Below are 26873 nucleotides of genomic sequence, written 5' to 3'. Positions count from 1 at the left end.
TTATTTATGGTTAACCTCAGATTTTCAGGCTAGATGTGTTTGGGCTGCATCTTGAGCTCCATTGCTCTTTAGAACACACCATTCCGTTCCCTCTTGTGTTTTCCGTTAGATTCAGCAGTCTTTCTTTCCTTCATATCTGGAGGTCTTTCTCTTTGTTTCTCAATGTAATTTTAAAGTTAAATCACTGTGTCTTGGAGTTTTTGTTGTTGTTGTTGTTCTTTTTCTGGAGGAGATCTATGGATTTTTCAAATTGGCACTTTTTCTTGTGTTCAGAAGTTCTGGACAGTTTTCTTGTATTATTTCTGGCATTATGGCATTCAGGGTTTTCTTTTCTTTCTTTTTTTTTTTTTACTTCTGTTCTTCTGGGAGACCTACGATCTTTAATCCATGCATCCTGTCCTTAAAAACAGTATGTTTTGCTTGCATGGAAAGCACATTTTCTTTTAATGTTACTGCTTTTTGCTTCTCTTCCAGATTGTTCTTCACTTCTATGTGTTTGCATTCTCAATCATTTGTCCTTTCTTTTGTTTCTTTGGTGAAACTTGTCATCTTGGAATCAAGTTTTGCTATTTGGCCAATGATTCTTCCTGTGCAGGCTGTAAATTCTGTTCTCACAATTCTCATTTATCTTTTGAACCACTTAGGAACAATGTGTTATGGTTCCATGCTCTACTCATAATCCACAGGGACCTCTACCTCATCGAATGTTGAATCATTTCCCTTTGTTTTGCAGTATTTATTCATAGATGCCTGAATTTGCTTACTAGATCTGGAGGCCATATTTCTTTCTGCTTTCCTCTTGGCTTGTCTACTTATGATCAAAGTCTTTGAGTTTTCTTCCTCCTGAGACCTTTGCTAATTTCACTCTTTTTCTCTCTTATTTTCCCCTACTGCTCACTTTCTAACTCTCTCCCCTCTCATGGTGGTTTCCCTAAGGCCTGGATTTCAAATCATCTCACCTCCTCCCCAGTGGGGCAATCCATATTTCTCCAGGCTATGTCTCTGCCCCAAGTGACTTTGGGAAGGATGGAACTGACCCCAGGTAAATACTGGACTCTTTCCTTCAAGTTTAGTGAAATATCATGTAGGTCCAACTCCTCCCTCCTACCACTTTCCTATCTACTCCCCTGAAGGCCAGTTCCACCACCCTCCACCCCCATTCCCATGGTGTCTTAACTTGTTCCTTCTCTTTCTCAGTTCTTTGGCCTAGAGTTACAGAGCACTTCCATGCTGTTATTATCCTAACCTGGACAAATTTCTGCCCAGGAGATCAGTGTGTCAAACTACATTCTGTTGTAGGCCCATGGGTCAGCTTGGCTTGTACAGCCTTGCTGCCATTGTGATGATCACAGGAGTCAGGGGTGCTGAGTGAGCTAGAGTTAGGTGATAGTTCACGTAGTTTTTTTTTTAACCTTCTTTAGGTTTTTGGCTTCCTAGATCATTGAGACAACTGAAATTGTTTTATCTCTGCACCGTAATATCTATTTTGGAGAAGTTTGGGAGGTCATGAGGATCAGAGAAAATATCTACTCCTCTTCTTAAATCTTATTCCGTATAATTTGGAGATTATGATTATTTCTCTACTTACATATTTCCTTAAATATTAATTGACATTTATATAATGCTTTTCCTACAATAAGCCTGTATAAGATTATTATCTCTATTTACTAATAAGGATACACAATCTGAGAGCTTGAATAACTTGCCTATGGTCACATAGTACTAAGTGTCTGAGCTGGGATTTTGCCTTAGGTCTCTTGATTGCAAATGCAACATTTTTTCTGCTATGCCAAATGCCTTTCTGCAAACACAAACTTTATACACACACACACACACACACACACCCATCTAGATGTATGTATGTGCATGTATATATATACACATGTAATTTGTTACATAGATATACTAAAAGTTTGTGTTATATATCTGTAGATATCTAGAAATAGATGTATATATACATGTACATACACAAGTATATGTATGTGATATAGGTGTAATATATATATATATGTGCACATACTTCATGTATATATACATCACCTGGTTCTCCCATCACATACATGTCATCGCTTCCCATACACTGTGACTTCATGTACTAGTAAACTTAGTGCCAAGGTTTAAGAAGGACATTGATAATCTGGAGAGTGTCCAAAGGAGGGCTGCTAGGATTGTGGAGGGCCTTAAGACCATATCATATGAGGACTGGTTGAAGGAACTGGGCATATTTAGTTTGGAAAGGAGAAGAGTCAGGGGGACATGATAGCAGTTTCAAGTATATGGAGGGCTGTCCTGCTGAGGAAAGAGTAGATGTTTCATTTGGCCCTAGAAGAGGGACCAGAATCAGGTGGATAGAAGTTGCAAAGTGGCAAATTTAGACTCAATGTCAAGGAAAACTTTCTAACCATTAGAGCTATCCATAAGTGGAATGAGCTGCCTCAAGAGGTGTCAGGTTCCCCCTCCCTAGAGGTTCTCAAGTAGAGACTGCTGTTATGGTGGGTATTCCTTTTGTGTGGGGGTTGGACTAGATGGCCACAGAGGTCCACTCAAACTCGTAAATTCTATGACCGTGCAAACACATCCTACCTTTGTGGGTGAAGTCTCATCATGCTTCACAAGAATCCGTCAACTTAACATCTCTAAGGTGTGGGTGACAATGTTATTGCCTCTCTCAAGCTGGTTGAGGGAGTGAAACAAATCTATGAAAGTGTTTTCCTCTTTGGGATCCAATAATTAATTCTTTTTTCTTTTTGATGAGGCAATTGGGATTAAGTGACTTGCCCAGGGTCACACAGCTAGTAATTGTCAAGTGTCTGAGGCTGGATTTAAACTCAGGTCCTTCTGACTCCAAGGCTGGAGTCCTATCTACTGTGTCACCTAGATGCCCACAGATCCAATTAAATTCTGATGTAGCTCGTCTAACCTCATATATCAGTCCAAAGTAATAAACATGGCAACAACCAGCTGAAGGAAGCCTTTTGATTTAGTGCTCCTCTGCTTGTCATTCCATGTTGTTTGAGCCTACCATCAGTAGGTTATCAGAGCTTCTTTTTTAGGAGCTGTTTTAGGAGTTGTCCCTTTCCCTGAATTCACCATTTCCAAAGTAGTCTTCTTTCTGCTTTGATGCCTCTAGCATAAGGGAAACTCAATGTGAGTAATCCCATTGCTTCAGGGTAGTTTGGCTTTATGGTTGTGCCTCATTGAGAAGCCAGGCTTCATTGCTTATAGATTAGCTGTAGAGATGAGGAAGTGGTATTGAGGGACTGCTGAGTCTTCACTCTGGAAATCAGTAGAAATTGAGTTCTTCTCTGCTAATGCATATGCCAAGAGGTATAAGTTACTCTGGGATGTTATCTGAGCACTTGGATCTGAGTTCTTGAATGATAATCTAGCAATGGCAGCCTACCCATTTCCAAGTTAAACATTTGCGTTCTTGGCATAGTTAGCCTAGTTTCATTAGTTGTGACTTCTTTTCAGTTTCTCTCCTGTTCAGGTACCTGTCAGTCGAGTTTATTTCTGACTCTTAGGTATTTGTGTATTTTTCTAAAAAGGAAATACTTCCCATTCTCAAAGGGGGAAACAGAGGCTCAGCCAAGCATAGGAAATTTAGATAAGACCCTTCAGTAAAAATGAGAGAATCTTGGTGTACTAATTCCATGACTGGCACATGAAATCTTTTTAGAAGTCACATACTTTGCTATTTGCAAGGTTGGCGGGTTGAGGCGGGGCAGTTTCCTGTACATGTTGGTGCCTGCCATTTGGGAAAATGTGTAGCACATTGTATTTTATTTTCCTGCTCTTCTGTCTGTAAATTTTCTCAAGAGAAAAAGGCTATACATATTTTTTCTCTTTGTTCAAAGAGTTAAGATTTATGTTTTTACTAATTTAGTTATATTAATTCAGCAAAATTCACACCTACTGCCCCATCTATTCCTGCTGGATATATGCTTTGCTAGACCTTTTAGGCTATGGACCATGAGGTTTGTACAGATGTACAGATGAAAGAACCAAAATAATTTTAGATGGTAATTATGGCAGGTCATCATTGAACCAGTGCTAACATGTGACCCTATCATATCTTGCAGCTTTTTGGAGATTTTTGGTTTCAGATCCTTGATTTCCTTTTGTGGTCAACAGTTTAGCTTACTTCTCTCCAGTGGTAGTGTCATGGCATCGGTATCCTTCCCAAGTGGCGACATTGTAGTGTAACTATTTAGTAATTGCTACACAAAACCTTGCAAGTGGATTACCTTGATGTCTATGATATAAGGAACTCTTAGGTTATTTTTTTTTTAAGTTTTAGTGATGCCTTTTGTTTTCTCTATCATAATCTTTTCCTGATGTACCCCCCATCTCACAAATTACACATTAAATTCTCCCTTGTAACAAAGAAAAAGAATTAAAACTGACAATATCTACCTTTCTACTTAAAGGAGGTATTATATTTCATTAGATATTTTCCAGGACTAAGATTTATTACTCCAAATAATCTTAGTCTGGTTGTCTTTCAGTGTCTTCATTCCCATTGTTATGCCTTTCTTCATGATTTCTAGTAAGCTGTCCCATGTTTCTCTGATTTCCTCATATTCTTCATTTCTTATGACACAATACTATTCTATTAAATTCATATGTGAGTTTCTTTTTCATGCACCAACCAAACGATGGGCACCTACTTTATTGCTAGTCTTTGTTTGTTTTTTTGGCCACAAAAAAATGATGCTGTCCCTATTTTGGTGTATATGTGCCGTTTCTTTTTGTCTTTGCTCTCCTTGGATATGTGTCTATTAAGGGATCAAGGAATCCTGAATTCATAAAAACTTCCGAAAATGCTAGCAATAACATTCTTTAACCTTTTTTTCCCCCCAAGGGTCTTCTCTTATTTACCTAACCTGATGCCCTATGACCTTTGACTTTGACTTAACAGGTGGAGATAACACCCATGTGTGGTGCCCAAAACTACAAGAAATTATCATGGCTTTCCAGAGCCTGGGAGCAAGAGGCTCTAACTTGTATCCCAAAGCCTCTCTTCAGCTGAAGCCCTCTGTCCATGATGAGAGGTAAGCGTTTCCTCTTCATGAACTTTAGGAAATCTTGACTTGGTGGAGAGCTTTATCAATTAGTGCCATTTATTCAGCATTTTTTGAACTCAAACTCTGGCACAGTACTATAGTAACGTCTATACTGAAATACAAAAGGTAGAGCAGACAGCACCCACCTGAGGGACTAAAAGTCTAACAAGAGAACAAACACCAGTAAATACCTATGAATATAAAGCAGAAACCTATAAGCATAGTATATATACTTAAATAGTGTGATATACAGTAATGTGTTCAACTAAATATAGCTACATATAGCAGTGTGTTCAAAACAATGCTAAAGAAAGATAAATTTGGCAGCTATGTCCAAGATTCTTGTAACATTGCAGAAATCATGTATGACATCTGTAGCACAGCAGTCCAAATCTGCTTGTGTGGTTTGGAGTGCTGCCTTCTGTTCTGCCTTCTACTTATGGAAGGCAGCGTGTTACTGTATTATCCAGCTAAGGGAGTGCAGGGTCTGAGTTGCCTACTGAATGACTTTGTTTTACATGAGCCACTAGCCTGGTGGTTCTGTCAGTGTCTCTGTGCCTTGTGTGGACAAGTTTTTGTTTATTTGTCTTCTGAAAACAACAGTGACAACAACTGCAGTCTCTCTCCCTGCTGCTGGCTAAGTTTGCAGGTACCTAGACTGCTTTTTCTGCTGTTAAGTTCATGGCTTTAGTAGCGGGACCTAGAAGTTTCATTCTATCTCTGTTAGCCATGTCGAGAATTAATTTAGGGGATGAACTGAGCTATCACTTGGAATATGAAAATATAAACTCTATGCTTTGTACATAGCTCATGAGCCTCAATCCTGTATCTCTGGACTCTCCTTTCTCAGGTCATGTTTCCCAACATTCACAGATTCGGTCTTAGCATTATGTGTAAAATGGGGATAAACGATATCGCCTACCTTACGGTGTTGTGAGGATCAAATGAGACAATTGTAAAGTGCTTAGCACAGTGATTGGCACATAGTAAGCACTACATAAATGCTAGTTATTATTATTATTATTTGTTAAGATAGTTTACTATATATGGCATGAAGTGAAAGGAAATAGATCAAATGCTCCTAAATAGACATAGGTCTCTAGCTAGAACCAAACCTTCTCCCACTTGGCTTCCATTTCTTCAGGAATGAGTAGGAGCATTCTTGAACTGTCTAAACCCAAAACTTGTAGAAAAAAAGTAAGGAAAGGGGCTTTCTGCCCTCATCTCAGACAACACACAAGAAATAAGGGAAAGTGGGAAAAAGGGTGACAGGACTCAATCTCCTCCCTCAGCTCGCCAGCCCAATGAGAGTCACTAATAGCTGTCAGTCTCTGCAGGTTGGGAACCTCTCTCCTTATGGTCCTTATCTCCATATTGGGGTGTAGGGTGTGTTCAGGGAAGACCAGGATCTCTGGTGTGAGGGCTGCTGAGCCCTTTTCAGGGCTGCTTTCTACCTTTGGTGTCCACCTGATTCACCCAACACTCACTTGTGGCTCCAAGAAGCTTCAGCATGTGCAGGGGCCACAGTCTGTCAGATAGGCTAAATCAGGTTGAGGGTAACCGAGGAAATTCTTCAGTGAATTAGGGGGGGTGTCTACCCCAAGCACGTGAAGACTTCCCCCAGCGTCCCCCAGCAGAATGGATGGATGAGAACAATTTGTTCCAGCCACCATGAAGGAGGCTGAAGTAGGTGCTGTAGAGCACTTAGAGCTTGGTTAGACACTGAAGACACTAAGATCATCCACTGTGTCCTGAGCTATCACCAGTCATCTTGACTTTGTCTTGCCATTGGACTTTGATGACTCTGGAAGAGAAAGTGAGTCCAACTTTTTGCAACTCTGCCTCACTTAAATCCAATTTATGCATGAATCAAAACATATCACCCATACTGTTTTACCATTTTTCCCTGTGGCAAAGTCCTGTGGTAACAGGCAGGTGATGAAGTAGCAGGTATAGATACACTGAGAGTTGTAGTCACAACCCTGTACACAGGTGGCTCAGGCCATAGGGTCATCTCAGTGAAAGCCTTGGTGGAATTCGGCAGCCCCCTGGGTGTCTGAGCAGCCTTTTTTTAAGGTCCACACAGCTCACTTCTTGGTGTGAGGAAGGGTCTAGAAAAGACACCCTAAAAATTGTCTGCTTTACCCAACCCTGTCCTGCTTACCATGGCAGGCAGGGATCCCACCTATGGTTGAAACACAAAAAGATGTATAAAAACTTTTGCAAAGATCATTCCACTCACCATCAGTACATGGAATATGCGAAGGCTTATGGGCAACATGAAATCCAGTAGACTCAAAAGATGAACAGCTCTAGTTGCAAAAGAACTCAGCAGGTGTCGCATCCAGATAGCAGCCCTGAGCAAAACAAGGCTGGCAAATGAAGGCCAGCTTATTGAAGCTGGGATAAGTACTTTTCTTGAGTGGCTGCTATGAAGGGGAGCGCCATTAAGCTTGCATAGGTTTTAGAATCAAAACTAGTCAACGTGCTTGTCTGCCTACCAAAAGGAGTGAACAACAGGCTGATAACAATGCAATTGCTACTTGCAGGGAAGCTCTATGCCACCATTGTTAGTGCTTATGCTTCATTATGATGAACCCTGATGAGGCTAAAGAAAAATTTTATGAAGACCTAGAGACCCTCATCATCAGTGTGGCAAAAGAGGACAAGTTTATAATTCGAGGTGACTTTAATTCAAGGATAGGCACAGACTACCAGATGTAGCAGGGAGTCTTGGGGAGGAATGGAATCAGAAAGAGCAACAATCACTTACTATTGAAGACTTGTGCATCTCATGACCTTCTCATCACCAACACCGTCTTCTGTTTACCTAAACATAATAAAACTTCATGGATGCACTCTGGCAACAAACATTGACATTTAATAGACTATGTCATTGTAAGGAGGAGAGACAAGATGTGAGAGTGATGAAGGCAATGTGTGGCCCAGAATGCTGGACTGGTTACAGACTTATAGTCTCCAAGCTAAATATTCACATCTGACAAAAGCAGCAGCTCCAAGGCAAAGTGACTACCAGGTGATTTAATGTCCTCAGATTAAGGTGCTTCTCCAAGTGGGAACAGTTTGTCGCTAACTTGGAGGAAACACTGAGCCCAACACAGAGTTGGCAACAGTGGATGAGAAAAAGAGTGGGCAGCTTTCAGAAATTTGGTGTACAGCGCTGCATTTACTTGTCTGGGCCAGTACACTGGCAAACATCAATATTGGTTTAATAAAAATGATGGGGAAATTCACAAGCTACTAAATAAAAAACGAGAACTCCACAGGGTTTACCAGCAGGATAATTCATCCATCTCTAAGAAGGCAGCATTTAATTCCATCAAGAGTAAAGTGCAAACAAAGCTTAGAGAGATGCAGGATTATTGGCTCAGTAAGAAGGCAGATGAAATCCAGTTTTACGCTGATAGTAACAATCCAAAGAGCTTTTATGATGCCCTGAAGGCTATTTATGGCCAAAGACACCTATGGTGCATCTCAGCTACTCAGTGCTAATGAAGCCACGTTGATTAATGATAAGGACATGATCCTGGAGAGATGGGCTGAACACTTCCATAGCATCTTCAACAGACCATTATTAATCAATACTGAAGCTATTGACTGTATACCTCAAGTTAAAGTCTATCCCTCTCTAGCTAAACTTCCATCCGAAGAAGAGTTCAATGCCATTAGGCTCCTCTCATATGGCAAAGCACCTGGTGCCGATTCTATTCCAGATGAGATTTACAAGTCAGGGGGTTCATTTCTCATACAAAAACTGACTGAAATTTTCTAGGTTACATGGCAAGAAGAGGTTATCTCCCAGGAGTTCAAGGATGTCCCCATTGTCCATCTCTATAAAGGAAAAAGAAATAGATTGTCCTGTGACATTCATGGGGTGGGGGGGATCTCTCTTAGTCATTACTGGCAAGATTCTTGCGAGAGTCCTCTTTAATAAGCTGATCCTTCACCTGGAAGATGGTCATTTACCTGAGAGTCAGTGTGGCTTCAGAAAGGTCTGAGGAATGGTTGATATGGTATTTGTGGCCTGACAACTCCAGGAGAAATGCCAGGAGCAGGAGAGAGGTCTGTACACAACATTTGTCAACGTGACCAAGGCCTTCGATCCCGGTAGTCACCAGGGCTTTTGGAAAATTCTGTCAAAATTTGGTTGCCCAGAGAAGTTCATCAGTATTGTATGTCAATTTCGTGATGGCACGCTTGCACAGATTCTGAATAATGGATGATGCTCTTGTGCTTTCCTAGTCACCAATGGAGTGAAACAAGGCTATGTGCTTGTACCCACGCTTTTTAGCATGATGTTTTCACCACTGTTGTCAGACGCCTTCAACAAGGACGAAAATGGCATCAAGGTCGGCTACTGCACCGATGGTAAATTATTTAACTTGAGAAGACTACAAGCCAAGACTAAAGTGGAGGGAGAATTGGTGTGTGATTTTTTTGTTTGCAGATGATTACGCATTCAATGCAATCTCTGAAGCTGAGACGCAACAAAGTATGGATTGATCCTCTGCTGCTTGTGCTAATTTTGGCCTAACAATTAACAGCAAGAAAGCAGAGATTCTCCACCAGCCAGCACTGTATCATCCATTCGTGGAACCATTGGTTACAGCAAATGGAGAAATCTTGAATACTGTGCATTCACTTACCTTGGCCGTATATTTTCCAGGGATGTACGCATAGATGCTGAGGTTGACTCATGCATTGTCAGAGCTAGGTCAGTGTTTGGGAGGCTCCAAAGGAAAGTGTGGGAGAAAAGAGGTATTAGACTGCCTACCAAACTGAAGATCTACAGAGCCATTGTGCTGACTTCATTATTGTATGCCTGTGAAACCTGGGCAGTATGCCAGCATTATGGCAAGAAAATGAATCACTTTCATTTGAACTGTCTTAGGAAGATTCTGAAGATTATCTGACAGTATAAAATACTGGACACTGATGTGCTTTCTTGAGCTAAACTGCCAGCCATTCAAACTGTACTGCAGAGAGTGCAACTCTAATGGGCTGGCCACATTGCTTGAATGCCAACCATATGTTTATCTAAAAGACTGTTTTATGGAGAACTCATGCAAGGCAGGCACTCACATTGTGGTCAGAAGAACTGACACAAAGACACTCTCAAGGTCTCTCTGAAGAACGTTGGAATTGATTGCATGACGTGGGAGACACTGGCAAAAAACCACCCAGTATGATGTCCCTGCATCAAAGAAGGCACTGTGCTCCATGAGCAACACAGAACTGTAGTGGCTTTTAGAGACAGCTCCACTACACACGTTCACAAAGATTATTTTTGCCTGATCATGCTAGAGCCTTCCAGGCTTGTACTGGGCTGAACAGCCACAGTCAGACACACTGTACCTCGACTCCAACATGGTGATGTCATTTTTGGTCCTCTTTGAGAATGAAGGACAACAACCGATCCCCATATCAAATCAAACCATTTCAGCTCAGCAAGCAAGTATTATGTGCCTTCTATGTGCCGGGCATACTGTTAACTGCTGGGGATGTAAAGAAAGTCAAAAACAGCCCCTACCTTAAAGGAAGTTCATAGTCTAATGGGAGAGACAACAGGCAAACAGCTATGAACAAACAAGATATAGATAGGATAAATTGGAAATAATCTCAGAGGGAAAACTCTCCCTCACTACTAGACTCTGATTATCTCACCCACCAGCTAGTCAAGTTTTTGTCCACAGCAGCAACAGCAGCAGCAGCAGCTGGAGCACCTATTACTGCAGCAGCAGCCCAGGCTACCCCTCTTTTTCTCATGGAAACTCAGTTGTCTGAATCCATTAGCTGCAGGTACTCATTGCCTGTTACCCCCAAGGTCACCAGAAAATCCCTCTTCAGGGTCAATGGAAGGAAGAGAAGTAGTCAGCTCCAGATCCTGCAGTCTAAGACAAGTTTTCCTCCTCTGTCTTATCTCATGTTTTCCTGCCAGAGGGAACTCAGAGCTGTACAGTTTCAGCAGTATGCTCTCTTTCCCAGAAAAAAAGGATCAGAGCCATCTCACTTCTGGTGGCATGTCTTCAATTTTATTTTGTCTCACTCTTTAGAAATTTTCTGGATCTCCTGTTCTCCACAGAAATAAAAAAGTGATGCAGAAGCCCTGGCTATACATATATGACCTATGTCTTTCTTAGTGGCCATCCATGGACTATACAGTAAAGGTTCAAAGTGACTTCTTATTTCTTAATAGGGGGTGAACATAACTCCTGAAGAAGTGTTGGCTCAGTTCTCTTCTGCTATCGTATAGGAAGAGCTATAAATTATTCTAAGATTATTATAAGGGCAGTGTTTATAGTATGAGAAGAGATTTCTAATCTCAGCTTTCCATGGAAGAATTAGCTTTCATTTTAGAGATTTTGGAATTGGGACACTCAACTAGAGGGGCAAGGGGAAGAACATGTCGATGGGAGCTTGGAGAAGAGGCAAGTACTATAATAAGAAAAGAGCTAGATTTGGATCTGTGTGACAGTGCGTAAGTCACTTGACTTTCCTGGGCCTTGGTAAAATAAAGGAGTTGGACTACAGGGTTTGTAAGGGCTGTTCCAGTTCTAAATCTAGGTGGGATCTCAGGGCAATCTGATCTGATTGTCTCAGTTTTATCTATCCCACCCCCAACAAAGATATGTGGTTAAATATCAAGCATTAAGCATTTACTATGTGCCAGATATTGTGCTAAGCTCTTAGGGTACAAAGAAAGGCCAGAAAAAAAAAACACAAAACAAAAGAAAAAAACCGAAACCCTAAAACAAAGCAAAACCTTGCCCTCAAGGAGTATACTTCTAATGGAAAAGACAACATGTAAATAACAAGGAACTTAGAAGTCAGTACTGTGCAGATAAAAGTGATTGGCATGGGCAGCTAAGGAGACCAGGAAAATCCTCCAAAAGGTGAGATAGGAGCTGACTCTTTGAAGGAAACTTTGGAAACTAAGAGGGAGAGGTGAGGAAGAAGAGCACCCCCAGTGGAAGTGCAGAGAGATGGGAGATGGAGTGACATTCATCCCTTAAACCCTCTTAAATAAGGTTTAATTTAGTCCTTAAACCCTGTTACTTAATATTCTGTATAGCCCAAGACAGGTGTGGGATCTTCCATGTCTATTTCTGGTCTTCAGGATTGAAGTGAGGGATCTAGTACTTTGATATAAGCAGGTCTGTAAATTAGGATAGGTAGAGACACAGAAGATTGGTTAAGGTAACGGACTGTAGGTTCTATGATCGTGGGTTCAATTCATCACATACTCATTTGGAGGATCAGAATCATATAATAGCTGATGGGACTGCTGTGTGTTTTCTGAGTTCTGTCTCATAAAACCCCATATTGCTAAAGCATCCCAGTCTGCTCTCCCATCTTGGAGCTTTGAAATATCCTTTAGAACCCCACCACAAATTTCTTGTAATTTCTGAGGAAATTTCAGCCACCTGGAGCCCCAAGGATGAAGGATGCCACCCTGTCATTTTGTGGAAGGCACAAAATAGCTTGATAGCTTGAAGTGGAAGTTGTCCTTCAAATGATAGAGAACCATGATGTTGCCAGCTCCATAGTGCCCAGGGCTCATCTTTAGGGCTGCTAGAAACTCATCCAGAGTTCTTATACAGTGTGAGAATCTTTTCTCAAAATCAGCTTTGGTAAATTAGTACCCAGGGTCTTTACATTTGCTAGAGCAGTGATTCCAAATTTATTTGAGTGGTAATGCCTTATTTTGTTTGGATATTTGACACACTCTTTCCTAAAAGTGCTCTATATAATTTTCACACTATAGTGAATATTTTTTTGAGTTTTGAAAATGATTAGACATATTTCTTGACACCCTTTGGGTCAGTGGGAGATGCAGCTAGATTTTGTAAAACCCCGGTGGGCAGTGAATACCTGCCTATACACCATGGGTAGGGTTTTGCACTGATCATGATTAATTGAGACCAAGGCCATTGGTGCCTCAGGCCTTTGTTACATGTAATGGATGAATGAGCATCAACAGAAAGATAGAATTATGCTAAGAACACGAATTTGAACTCCCACTATCTGCTCCCAAGTTATATTGAGTAATTTGGTGCCAAACTAAACTTTACCACATTCTGTTGTAGCTATAAATAACCTACACTTGTGCCAGCCTGCAAAGATCCTGCCCCTTTCTCTTTCCTCTAAGTTCCAGATCTAGTGTAATAAGCTTCTTTCCACTTCCCCAACTTAGAACTTTAATCACACTGTCTGGTTGGGTAGGAGAGAGAATCACATACAGAAAAAAACAAATGCAAGGTGGGAGATAGCATTGGGACAGGGAGTGGAGCCGGCAGCTATCAGATGGGCTGCTTTTAGCTTCTGTGATGAGTGTCAGATGATAAGTAGAGAAGTGGAGGGAGGTGTCGACAGTCCGGTTAGCTTTCCTCTCTATAAAGACCGCTAATTTCCCCCCCCTTCTAGGTAGCTTTAAGGCTCACTAGCTTTATGCCTATTCTTCTGTGTTACAAATTTCCTATCTTTGGAGGAAGCAGGGGACTAGGTCTGATGGATACCTGTACTCTGAGTGTCAGAGCTATAGCTTTCCACAGGTGTCATGTTAAATTTTGGGGTGAATGGGATGGCTGTTTTAGAATATAAGCTCTAGTATTATTTCTTAAGACAGATTGTGCTTGGCTTTTCTCCATAGAAGGAAGCAGTTGGAACCCTATTGCCTTAGAATCAGAAGCAATTGTCAGAGTTTCAGGGGACCAATAATTTTCTACTTTCTTTCTTTTTATTTTTTTGGATTTGGAACCTTGAGTCATGTTTTAAGATAAAGTCTGTTGAGATGGAATGGGGTGAAAATGCATGATTTCAGACTTGACTGAAGACTACAACCAGGAGTTGTCTTTCTACTGGGTTCTGTAGGAGACTTGTGGGAACTAACTTTTTTTAGTAGATAACTTTGCTATCAAGGTTTTGGATGTATTGGAGGCTTAACACATCATCTCTTTGGAATCAGAAAAAAAAATAGGTATTTTAAGAATCATTTAGAATAATTTGGTATCTTCCCTTGGGTCTTATGGAAAGAGAGAGATTAACAGTCCCAGTGGGACCTGGGCTCTATGAAGGTTTCCCTCTTCTGTCTCATTTAAGTGAGTTGTTGGCAGGCTATTCAGCTTAGAGATACCCAATGCTCCTGTGGGCCTAGCTAGATGGGAGACGTCTGTGAAAAACCTACTGAGACTAAGAATCAGCAGGGGGCAATCTTCCCCTGGTTCATTATCCTGGGAGAAGCTAGAAATGGCTCTTGTTGGAGGGGGCTGTCTGGCAGAGATGGGGTGGACTGATTAAGTATCTCCCCTATGGAGGTTCGAGACATCATTAGTAAGTATATGAGGAACTGTGAACAACTCTAGGCTAAAAGCTGTCTTTGGTTTCATGGACAAGTATCTTTGGAAGGCCCAGAGCAGCTTTGGCAACTGAAACCAAAAGTCCTCTCCCCAGAGAGATCCTTCCTCCTCTTCTTCGGCCTCCTACCGCCTCAAATGGGACCTCCAATGAAACCTCGACATTGCCCGTATCTCTCTGGACTTAGCATATACACAGCACCCTTCCCTTAATTCAGCTGAGGCAAGGTCAGAGTTTTAAAAGTTTTACTAAAGAATTAAGAAATACATAGAAGTTAAATAAAGTAGAGAAGCATAGAATTCTCAGGTTGCAAGATTCCCCCCCTCCCTCCATCACCCTCATCCATTTGAATGTCTCTCCCAGCAGCAGCTAACACACTCTGCAGGTGGATACACTCAGCGCCTTTATCTTTAGCTAGTGTCTCCCCCTAACCAATCGAGGTGGCTTTAAATGGCCTGGTTAATTGTAGGCTTCAGAGCCAGCCCTCAGAGCGGTTTTTCTCCCAAGGACTTTCTTCTGCCTGGCTTTTCCTGTCCCTTCTCAATGAGTTCTGTCTTCAGCACGCTTTAGTTTGCTTCCTGCATTTACTAACTCTTAGCCCCTTCAAAGTGGGGCACAGTTAATGCTTGCAATAATTTGGAGGTTTGAAAACCAGAATGCTGAAGCTGTCTGGATGACAGCGTTACTGTTTTGCTAGGTCACTCTGAGCAGGCAAATCCTTTTCCTCTCTCTTTGGCCCATTTTCCACTTTAAAATGATGGAGAATAGCACTTATCATCCAGAAATGAGGGATTTTCCCCAATCAGGAAGACAAAGTACTTCCTGTATGAGAATGTTCAGATCTCTTGGCCACTGATTTTTGTCGCTGGTTTGGTGTACGGAGGTGTCCTTAAGACTAGGGAGGCTGTTTTGAAGAGAAAGGTCAGGGTGAAAATAGAAAGTAGAAAGAGCCTTCTTTGATGGGAATGAATAGGGATTAAATGTGGAGTGTGGGAAGGAAGGAAGAGAAGAGCAGAGACTTAAAGTAGAGAGAAGTGTAAAAACTGAGAGGGCTATCTGAGATCACTCAATATTAATTTATGCCTATATATACAGTCATAGAAGGCAGCTAGGTGTCGCCGAGGATAGAATACTGGGCTTAGAATTGGGAAGACTCATTTACTGTAGTTCAAATCTGGCCTAGCTGTGTGACCCTGGACAAGTCACTTAACCTTGTTTGCCTCAGTTCCTCATCTGTAAAATGAGCTGGAGAAGGAAATGGCAAACCCCTCCAGTATTTTGCCAAGAAAGCCCCAAATAGGGTCACTGAGAATCAGACATGAGTGAAACAACTTAACAAGCCATAGATGTCATATTGAACCAGATACCTACAGGAACTTGGGTGAAATAAGTCTGAAAGCTATTTGTGTATAATCAGGTTTTGAGAGTGAGGGCTGAATTAACCCACCAGAGATCATAGTCAATAATTTGAGCCCCCCAGTCCTTACCCTGAATTAAAGACAGAGCTGGGCACCTCCAGGCTGATGCAAAGCACTGGTCTGAGTCCCAGTGAAAGCCTCCTCTCTACTCTGACCATCAGGTCATAGCACTGTTCTCATGGTGTCAGAGGCTTTCATCCATTGGGCTCTTGGAAAGGGCAGCAGGGCTGAATAGGCTAAATGGATAAATAAACGGCAATTAATACATCAAAGGAGTGTTCTGTCAAGCATGAAGAGTTGTTTCTGACTGGCTGTTTTGGGGACAGTGTAATTTGATCCATGTAAGGTTTGTTTCTTCTTTTCCATTAGCTCAGCATTGATTCTTCTCCCATGCATTGGCTTTTGCCATGTGTTGTGCAGAGCTGAAATCGACAGGCCTGGTTTTATTTAGCAGCACCTGCCTATGGGATGTGTAGTACTGCCTCCTGGCAGGATAGCTTTGTTCCGGCCTTTCGAGGGACAGCCCAAGTCAGCCTGACTCCTGGCAAAGTGGCTCACTAATTGAACAAAACCAAAAGGAGACCCACCCCCACTTCAGGCCATTGGATGTTTTAGGTAGGGCCTTCAGAAATAGTGTTGTTATTAATTTCTTGATGTTAAATTTGAGTAGAGCTAAAACTTATAAAATTATTATTTTTCTTAGGAGAAAACTGAGACTTAAGGAAGCTAAATATGTTATGTATTGTCACAAAGCTAGTCAGTGCCAGAGGCAGGATTTGATCCCAGCTGTCTCCGAACTCCTAGTCTAGCAGTCTTTCCACGATATTGTGCTGGAGAAGTAAATTCAGATAAAAAAGATCCAGACTAGATTGCTCTGTCCCTTGTACTTTCCAACCTCCATGCCTTTGCTTATGCCTTTCTCTATGCCTATAATTTCCACGGTGTCTCTTCTTACCTGTTGAATCCTTTAAAACTCAACTGAAATGCTTCCTCCCAAGTGAAGCTTGTCAGAAATGAGCTAGCTCCTTCCCTACCTCACATAGCTTTCTAATGTACTTCTGATGTTATATATATTGTAGTTATAATTATTAGTGATTATATTTTATCTGTCTGCTTACCTTGTAAGCCCCAGAAAAGCAGTGACCAAATCATATTGAAACTTGCTATCTTCCCTCAGCATTTAGTGCATTGCTTTGCACACAAGTCACTTAAATGTTTATTGAATTAAAAAGAGGACTAAGGTAATCTATATTGAGGGCTAGAACTAAGTATATTTTATCTACTAACTTCCACTGCAGACAGCTAGATGACTAGTGAATAGAGCACTGGGCTTGGAATCAGGAAAGCTCATCTTCCTGAGTTCAAATCTGGCCTCAGACATTTGGTATATGACCCTGGGCGAGCCACTTTAACCCAGTTTCCCCATCTGTAACATGAGCTGGAAAAGGTAATGGCAAACCACTCCAGTATCTTTGCCAAGAAAACCCCAAATAGGGTCACAAAGGGTCAGACACAACTGAACAAAAACGACAATCCCTTCCATTGAAAGAACTCAGATAATTTTATATGGAGAAACTGATTTTTTTTTCTCAGTTGGGAAGAACACATGTGGAAACTGAGGCACAAAGGAGGGATGTGATTTGTTCAGGGCGAACGCCTAGCTCTGACCATCAAAACATTCCTTTCTCTCCCACTATGTTGAAAGCTTCTAGCCAGGTATTAAGTGAAATAGGATAGATGAAATCACCTTGTTCATGAAGGGGAACAATGCAAAGGTCGACTTACTAATAGCCAGCTGAATGCATGTGGGGAAGGAGGGTTGTTCAGCTGTGAAATCCCTGTTCTCCATGCTTTCTCACAGGGAGCTATGGAAGAGCCCCTTGGGAGCAGATGATTCTTATTCTCAGAATAGCAGCCACAGACGCCAAAGTTTCAGTCAAGTGATTCCTCAGAAGTGCAGGGAATAGAGAAATCCATTGTCGTCAGTTAGACTATAACCCTCTGCGTGCTGCTCCCAAAGAAAACCAGCATATTGAACCCTAATGAATGTTTCATTTTATAGCCTTTGGCTAAAGTGCTGGGGAGGGCTGGCTGCTCCTCCTGGCTCTCACATAGTCTTCAAGGTCAGCATTTCTTTTCCTGAAGAAAAGTGTTGTCATTATATCCCCCCTTACTTAAAGATTTAGTCATATTTGTAGCCTACTGTCTTCATCCTACCCCCACAAAAACGTAGAAAAGGCATATTCATCAGCCCCCATTATCAACATTCCTCATTCCTCTGTAATAATACTATAGAAAGGTCACATTTACAGCAAATATGCATAATGACGCAAGTTCAAATTGAGAAACACACCAAGAAATATCAGACCATTCCCACTCACATGTTGAGATCCACACAGGCACATGCCTGCAATACTATATTTGCATGTGGGCATAAGCCCAACTTAGCCCAGATGTGCCACCCAGACCCAGCAGACACCAGAGTTTTCTTTCTGAGGTCCCACCCTTGTCCCTCTTCTGTTCCTAATAAATGCTAAAATCAGGAAAGGGTGGCTGAGCCCACCCCCAGGCCCTCTACATTAGGCCACTGCTGCCAGCTCCCATGGGTCCTGAAAGGCTCCTCTGAGAATTATGATCACCTCAATTTGTGATTTTATTGGTATGGGAAACTCTTGGGATAGAGTCCCCTCCACCGATGCGGGTCAGCAACTCATCTGTTACTTAGAGTCTGAGAGCTTCCAGGGGCTCTGAGATGTTAGGCGATGTCCTTGTGGTCACACAGCCAAGCAGTGGGAGTCAGAGGTAGGATTTGACCCCAGGTCTTGCTGACTCTCAGGCCAGCCCTTTATCCCAGGGTTTTCAAAGTACTTTATTTACAACAAGTTGGTGAGGCAGGCAGTATATTATTCCCATTCTACGGATGAGAAAACATTTAGTGACTTGCTCAAGATCGACTACAAGTGTCTGAATCTAAAGACCAAAAGCAAACTAGCCCCTCGAAGTAAATATGAAAAGAGGACTTTAACTAGTTATACTTCTCTCATGCGCTGTGGTCAGCACACCTGAGCTATTCTCATTCTCCATACTTGCTGTTATCAGGATTTATTACCTACAGATAGAATACCCTCCACCCTTTTTTTTTTTACAAGGTGGGGAGGTGGTGGTATGCAATGGAGAGATCCTTGGATTTGGAGTCTTAGTATCTGGGTCCAAACCTTAGCTCTGATATTTACTATTTATGTGTTTTAACAAGTTGGTTAACTGTTCTGAGCCTCATTTTCCCCTGCTGTAAAAGGAGGATGATCCTAAAGGTCATTTTAGCTCTAAATCTATCATCTTCAGATTCTAACAGGAAAAGACAATAATGTATTCAAGGTATTCAGATGGTCACAAAATGGGGGGAAATTTTTTTTTCTGTCATTGGAAGGTGACGGGGGGAATGGTTCGTTGTGTTATTAATAGGTGGGATTCCAGATAGAAAACAAAAGCTAGAGGCAGTATTTTCTAATGAAAAAAAATTATACCGCAGGACAGCTGAGTTTTAGTTTTCATGTGTCTCTGAATTCAGTCTATAGTTTTGGACAAGACTCTTCACCCTCTCCATGTCTCAGGTTCCTATTGCCTTCTCATTGCATATTTCTGTTGCCCATATTTCTTGTTGTTGCCTCATTTTAGGGTCGGTGAGACTGATGATGGTATGGGTTCAAGAAAGGAAAAAGGTTCCACACCAGAGACTGAGCTGGAAACTAGCCTTAGCTACATCTGTAAGGTTAGTCTGGGTAGAACTGTTCTCCCTTTTCTTCCATATGGTTCTTCCTATCCCAGCCTGGTCAAACGAACGCTGAATATTAGCAACCAATTCTTTTTTTTTTTTAAATCTTTCAGCCAGTGCCTTGCCCCATGAAGTGACTTGGGACTCAGGCTTCTTTCAATCTTCCTTCCTCCTGAATCACAGCCAGTGTTGCTAAAGAGAATCCATAGCCAAAACTTTCCCACTGAATCTCCTAAGACCAGCACTGTTCTTTCCTTGGGCATTCCTGATACCCCCCTTTCCACGTGACTTCTCTCTCTCTAGTTCCTGACGTTGTGTGTCATGGCCCGACCCAGCGCTTACACAGATGGGGAACTGCTCAGCCTGATGTACCTGGTATGCCGAGCCAGTCTGGATAGACAGTTGTGCCTGCTACCCAGTACTGACCTCCAGCAGCTCCTGCTCATATTACTTGAGGATGTTAAAGACTGGCCAGAGAAGGTAGGTAATAACAGGCCTCTCCCACTGCGCTGTCTTGGAGATCCCCATGATTCTACTCAGATCTGTCATTTTGGTCCCTGCTCCTCAAAGCCCTCTGTACTCTGCTGCTAGTACTTTCCTTACTCTAGAATTTCTTGACTCTTTTGTTGGGAGTGTTATTACATGGGAGGGTTAATAGTACTTATGAATAACCAAGGAGAGTATCTCCTGTTGCTCTCTTAGGTGAATGACCTCAGGGTTTTGAAAAGAAATCGGGGTCTCTGTCCAAAACTTTTACCTCATTTTCCACCTCAGTAATCCTAATGCCTTCATGAGCCTGCCCCCAAGTGCTATGTTCTTGGAGTTCATATGGTTCTTTCCAAAGTATCTGGCTTGTTCCTTGGTTGAGGCTCTTGTGAAGCAGAGAGAGCAGCGTTGCCTCTGTGTTCCACACCATCCGTGCTGATCACCATTTCCTTTTTTGGCAGCTCCCGGAGCTGTGCTGCACGTTGAGCTGGGTGTCTGATCACCATCACAACCTGCTGGCTGCAGTGCAGCTTGTCCTGGATGTTACTACCCGTGGCAGGTACGTTTTTTCCATCTCCATTTCCACAGTGAGACACTTCATCTCTTCAGGGTCTCCGTGAAGCTCTGAGATTGGGGCCACGGTCTCAAGAGTGTGCTGGTGTGTGTGTATCCTTGCTTGTGTCAGCTGCGTTGTATGCTTGAGTACATCTGGCGAAGTCTAGTGTGTGTGGACAAGATTAAATCTAGTGTACTTCTTGCCCTATGTCTTTCTTTCTACTTCTCTCAAAGGTGGGAGAAATCCCCATGGAAGAAATTACTCTTTATTCCCCAAGTCCCTGAGAAATTAAGGGAATATATTTTAGAAACAAAGAAGTTACTCAAAAGAGGATGAGCTGATGAGCCCATAAGTAAACCTAAATTGCTTAACTTGGATCTATTAGTGCAATTAACTTGTCACCAAGAGGTGCCAAGAACGAATAGAACAAGTCACCAGATGCAGTCACCCTGAACTGCTAGACAGTGTTGTTCCTAAGGTGAAGGAAGCCTATCCCAGTCCTACAAATTTAGGTCAAGAGCAAGGTGTGTGTGGGGGAACATCTTTCCTACATTCTCTGCAAAGGAAAATGCCTACTCTACATTTGAAGGAGCTAGGCTCCTAGAAGCTCTGTCCCCAAGGAGTGAAAGAAAGCAGATTTCCTGTTGAAGCAAAGACAGTATCAGGCAAGTCCAGACTTTTGAGCTGCCTGCTCAGCACCTGGCTGCTAGCAGGGTCCACATTTGTACTACAGCAATGGGTGTGACACCAATACACATTTAATAGCTGAAATAATTCAATTCACTTCAATTCAATGACTGTATTAAATACTAGCTTATGTACTAATACATAGTTGTGTGCAATAATGGGAATAAAGGACAAAAATGAAAAAGTCCCTGTCCTCATGGAACATATATTCTACTGGGATAATACAACATGTCTTCAGAAAAATAAAGGCAAGGAAATTTGAATAGAGAGAGATGACCAAGTGAGGGGGGAACAGGAGAAGGGGCTGGAACCAGGAAAGTTCTACTGAGGAAGCAGCCTCTGAGTTGAATCGTTAAGGAAGACAAGGATTCCAATAAGTGGAATTGAAGAGAGAGTATATTCAGAGATCAGAGATTTTAGAACTCCACCTTAGCAGGGACCTGGGAAGTCACTTAGTCCAAACCTTTTATTTTATAGATGAGGAAACAGGCCCAGAGTGGTCAAGTGACTTTTTTTAAATAGGATTATGTAGATCATAAGTCAAATCTAGAACCCTTTGACTCTACATCCAATCCTTTTTCTATCTTGTCATGCTACAATCTAGACATGGGGGACTAGCTTGAACAAATGAATCAAAGCAAGAGATGTAAAGTTGAGCTCTGGGAACATCCAGCAGTCTAGTTTGACTAGAACATAGAAATGTGTAAAAAGGAAGTGATATGAAATTAAGCTGGAGAGATAGGTTAGAGGCAGATTGAGGAGGACCTTTAATACCAGGCTGAGGAATTAGAGATGCTAAGGGACTGAACTTTGGTGCTCACAGGAGCATAAAGAAGGGGACATGAGAGACAGTTTGGAGGTAACATTGATAGGATTTAATAAAACTGTTTCTATATAGGAGATGAACGAGAAGGAAGAGTCAAGGATGATGCTTTGAACCTGAGTGACCAGAAGGGTGGTGGTGCCATCAACCGATGTAGAGAAGTTGGGAGGAGAGGTGGCTTTAGGGAGGAAAATGATGAATACCATTGAATATACTATATTTTGGATACCCACAGGACATCTGTTTACTACCTACTGTCTCTATTCATTTCTGTCTTAGTAGAGACGGTGTAACACAGGAGATACAGTGCTGGTCTTGGGGTCAAGAAGAATTGGGTACAAATATCCCCTCTGACATGTATTGGTTATGAGAATGGGCAAGTTATTTAACATCTCTGAGCATTAATTTCCTTGCCTGTTAAATGGGGATGATACTTTTTTTTTTAGTGAGGCAATAGGGGTTAAGTGACTTGCCCAGAGTCAGACAGCTAGGAAGTATTATGTGTCTGAGGCTGGATTTGAACTCAGGTCCTCCTGACTCCAGGGCCAGTGCTCTATCCACTGCGCCACCTAGCTGCCCCTGGGATGATACTTTTTTTTTCTTTCTGCAACCATCAGTTTTATTTATTTTTTTTTAATTTTAAATTTTTAATTAATTTATTTTTATTTATCAACAAACACATCCATAAGCTTTTGAGTTTTATATAGGCTACACAAATACATTCCTATTAAACATATTTTCACATTAGCGATGTTGTAAGTAAGAATTAAAACCAATAGGAGGAACCACCAGAAAGAGGAAACAAAACACAACAGAAGAAAAAAAAATAACAAATGGTATGCTTTGATCTATATTCAAACTCCATAGTTCCTTCTTTGGATGTGGATAGCATTTTCCATCATGAGGCCTTTGGAGATGTCTTAGATGTTTGTATCGCTGAGAAGGGTTAAGTCTATCAGTATTAGTCATCACACAACGTGGCTGTTACTGTGTACAATGTTCTCCTGGTTCCACTCACTTCACTCAGCATCAGACCACACAAGTCTTTCTAGGTTTTTCTGAAGTCCACCCGCTCATCATTTCTTATAGCACAATAGCATTCCATTACATTCATATACCAACCTTGTTCAGCCATTCCCCAATTGATGGGCATCCCTTCAATTTCCAATTCTTTGCCACCACAGAAAAAGCTGCTATCAATATTTTTGTATATGTGGGTGCTTTCCCCACTTTTATGATCTCTTTATGATACAGCCCTGGAAGTGCTTTGCTGGTTAAGTGGTTCAATTTTTTTTTTAATATAAATTTATTTATTTTCAGTTTTCAACATTCCCTTCCACAAGTTTTTGAGTTTCAAATTTTCACCCCATCTCCCCCCTCCCCCCACCCCAAGATGTCATGTATTCTGAATATCCCTTCCCCTACTCTGTCCTCTCTTCTATCTCTCTCCCCTTCTCTTATCCCCTTCCCCTTCTATTTTCCTGTAGGGCAGGATAGACTTCTGTGGGATGATACTTTTAATACCCATTTTACAAGATTGTTGTGAGTCTCAAATGGCAAAATGTAAATAAAGTGGTTTGTAAACTTTAAAGTCCTATGCAAGTGTTCATTATTATTTGTGTTGCTCCCCTTCTGCACAAAAGCCTCTGAGAAGTCCCTATTTGCCAAGAGAGATAAATCTGATATTCAAGGCCCTAGTCTACCTATTCAACCTCATTTCTTCTTATTCTCTGTGTTTTAGCCTAACCAGACTTCTCACTGTCATTCAAACATGCCATGCAATCATTATGGATTTTGGGACTTTACATGTGTGTTTCCCTCATTTGTAATTAATTTTCCCTTTCTGTCCACCTATCTGGGGCAGCTAGGTGGCACAGTGGATAGAGCACTGGGCCTGGACTCAGGAAGACCTGAGTTCAAACTCAGCTGCAGACTCGTACTAGCTGTGTGACCCTGGGGAAGTCACTTAACCTCATTTGCCCTAGTTTCCTCATCTGTAAAATGAGCTGGGTAAGGAAATGGCAAACTACTCTAGTATCTTTGCCAAGAAAATTCCAAATGGGGTCACAAAGAGTCGGACATGACTGAACAACATTCATCCATCTACATCTTACTTCCAGTTTATCCTGTATCTTTGTTTGTACAAAGTTATTTGCAGGCTGTCTCCCCTATTAGACTGTGAGCTTCTTGAGGGCAGGGCTGTTTTTTGCCTCTCTATGTGTCTCCAGCACTTAGCACAGTGCCTGGTACATAGGGGATACTTAATAAATGCTTGTTGACAGACTATATTTTAGGCTCCAAATCCACTTCACTAAGACTTTTCTGACTGCTCCAACTTTAAATTGAACTTCCCCATCTTTGAACTATTTTCTGTAACATTATTTTGGCACTTACTTCTATACTGCCTTTCATTGTTACTGTTTCATCTATGTGTGTATGTTGTCTCCCCAGCTTAAAGCTTCTGGAGGATAGGAGGACTATATTTTCCCTTCAGTGTCATCCTAAAATATAATACATGCTTATAACATAAAAGAATGTTGCTTTGCCTTTTTTAGGGACTTTTGGATATGTGCTTCCAGCCAGCTTTGACTATATACTCTGGGAGCATGTTGAACACTCCAGGTATCTATGTTGTTAGGCTATGTGACCTTTAGCCATGTCCTATGGGTTATATGAACTTGCCTGTTAGAAACAGGCAGAAAGAATAACACTTGTTAGATATGTAAACATGATTAGAACTATTATAGCAGAAGAAAGAAAGAGACAAGGTGGGGAGGGAAGAGAGAGGACAAGATTGAGAAAGAGACAGAGAGAGACAGAGTCAGAGAGGGTTAATTCCCAGGATAGGTCTATAAATGACCATGTGAGCTGTTGTTCTTTTAGTTAGCATCTCCTTGGGTCTTCACCATGTCCTCTACAACATCTCTTATCTGTGTCTCATTCTCACCACTCACACAGCCACCACCCTCACTTATGCCGTCATCCCCTCCCACCTGGACTGGTGCAACCAAGGCAGCTAGGTGGTTCAGAGGATAAAGTGCTGGACTTGGAGTCAGGATGACCTGAGTTCAAATGCAGCCTCAGGTACTTACTTAGCTGTATGACCCTGGCAAAGTCATCTAACCTCTGTTTGCCTGTTTCATTGACCATAAAATGGGGGTAATAATAGCACCTACCTCCTACGGTTGTTGGGAAAAATCAAATGAAGTAATATTTGTAAAGCACTTAGTACTGTGCCCGGTACATAGTAGACACTGTATAAATGCTTATTTCCTTCCCTTCTCCCCAACAGCCTCCTAAATGGTTTCCCTGCATCAAGTCTCTCCCCTTTCCCAACCCTCCTTCACACAGCTGCCAAATTGATTTTTACTAAGTGCGTGTCTTATCATATCACTGCCCTTCTCAGTAAACTCTGATGGTTCCCATTTACCTCCAGGAACAAATATAAACTCCCCTAATATTTAAAACCCTTCACAATCTGGTTCCAGCCTACCTTTCTTTTTCTTTTTTTGATGAGGCAGTTGGAGTTAAGTGACTTACCCAGGGTCACACAACTAGTAAATGTTAAGTGTCTGAGGCTGGATTTGAACTCGGTCCTCCTGACTCCAAGGCCAGAGCTCTATTCACTGTGCCACCTAGCTGCCCCATGTAGCCTACCTTTCCAGTCTTATAGCTGGCCTCCTTGCTGTTCTTCATAGATAGCACTCCTTGTCTCTTTGCCTCTGCACTGTCTGTCCCCCAGCTCTGGAATGCTCTCCCTCTTCACTTCTGTCTACCTCTCAGAATCCTTGGTTTCCTTAAAAGCTCAGCTCAAGTGCTGCCTTCTTTATCAGGCTTTTCTGATCCCTCTATTAGTAGCTTCCCCCCAAATCACCTTGAATCGTGTGTGTATGTGTGTGTGTGTGTGTGTGTGTGTGTGTAAACATATACACATATCTCTCTATATATGCATACATGTATATACACAGAGATACATGTATACATGTAGTTTATATGTGTGTTTATATATGATTTATAGGTATATTATATATGATAGATTTTTATATATTTATGTGTGGTTTATATGTGTATATACATGGTTTACATATGTGTATATATGTGGTTTATGTGTATGTGTATATGTATAGCTTTTTCTGTCTCTGTCCCACCTTCTCTATCACTCTCTGTCTTTATCTGTCTCTGTCTCTGGTTTTCCCCAGGCTAGATTGTAAAAAAACTCCCCGAGGGCAGGGACTATTTTTTCTTTTGTCTTTGTATCCACACGGCCTAGCACAGTGCCTGGCACACAGTGGGTTCATAACATGTGCTCATTGACTGATTGTGTTGCTGGAAGTGGGACAGTCCCATTTTATTGTCTGTTTCCGGCTTAGCTAGTGGCAGTCTCAATGGATTTTGAGCCCACAGTGACCTCATGAACAAGACTGCTTTGTTAGTGTATACTGGTCTATAACCATCTTATTCTGCTTAGGTGCTCAAGGACAAAGCAAGAATTTCCAGTCAACTTTCTGTCTACTGTAGTCATTGGCTTATTAATGAAAGTGTTGGCATCCTCCAAGCCTGAGTATTGGAAAATTCTCTAGTAGCACTGATTAAAGGAAGAAGAGGGTTATCTTATGTTCTTCTGAGGGAGCAGTATAATGGTGTCTGGTAGATGAAAGTTAATAGTGAAGAAGTCCCATGGACTTGGAGG

At 41.7% G+C, this 26873-nt stretch overlaps 1 protein-coding gene across 1 annotated transcript in view; it reads left to right on the top strand.

Annotated features, from left to right (window-relative positions):
• FAM178B (family with sequence similarity 178 member B) overlaps positions 1-26873 on the top strand; it is a 169347-nt gene that overhangs the window by 95964 nt on the left and 46510 nt on the right. Inside the window, 4 exon segments of the mRNA XM_020984025.2 lie at positions 4922-5054; positions 19535-19628; positions 19935-20111; positions 20579-20676. Of these exon segments, the coding sequence (XP_020839684.2) occupies positions 4922-5054; positions 19535-19628; positions 19935-20111; positions 20579-20676 (502 nt within the window).

This window comes from Phascolarctos cinereus, unplaced genomic scaffold (genome assembly GCF_003287225.1).
Source record: "Phascolarctos cinereus isolate Bilbo 61053 unplaced genomic scaffold, phaCin_HiC Scaffold_2;HRSCAF=192, whole genome shotgun sequence".
Taxonomy (NCBI): Eukaryota; Metazoa; Chordata; class Mammalia; order Diprotodontia; family Phascolarctidae; genus Phascolarctos; species Phascolarctos cinereus.
The sequence above is the reverse complement of the archived record's forward strand: the minus strand, read 5'-3'. Positions and strand labels throughout refer to the sequence as shown.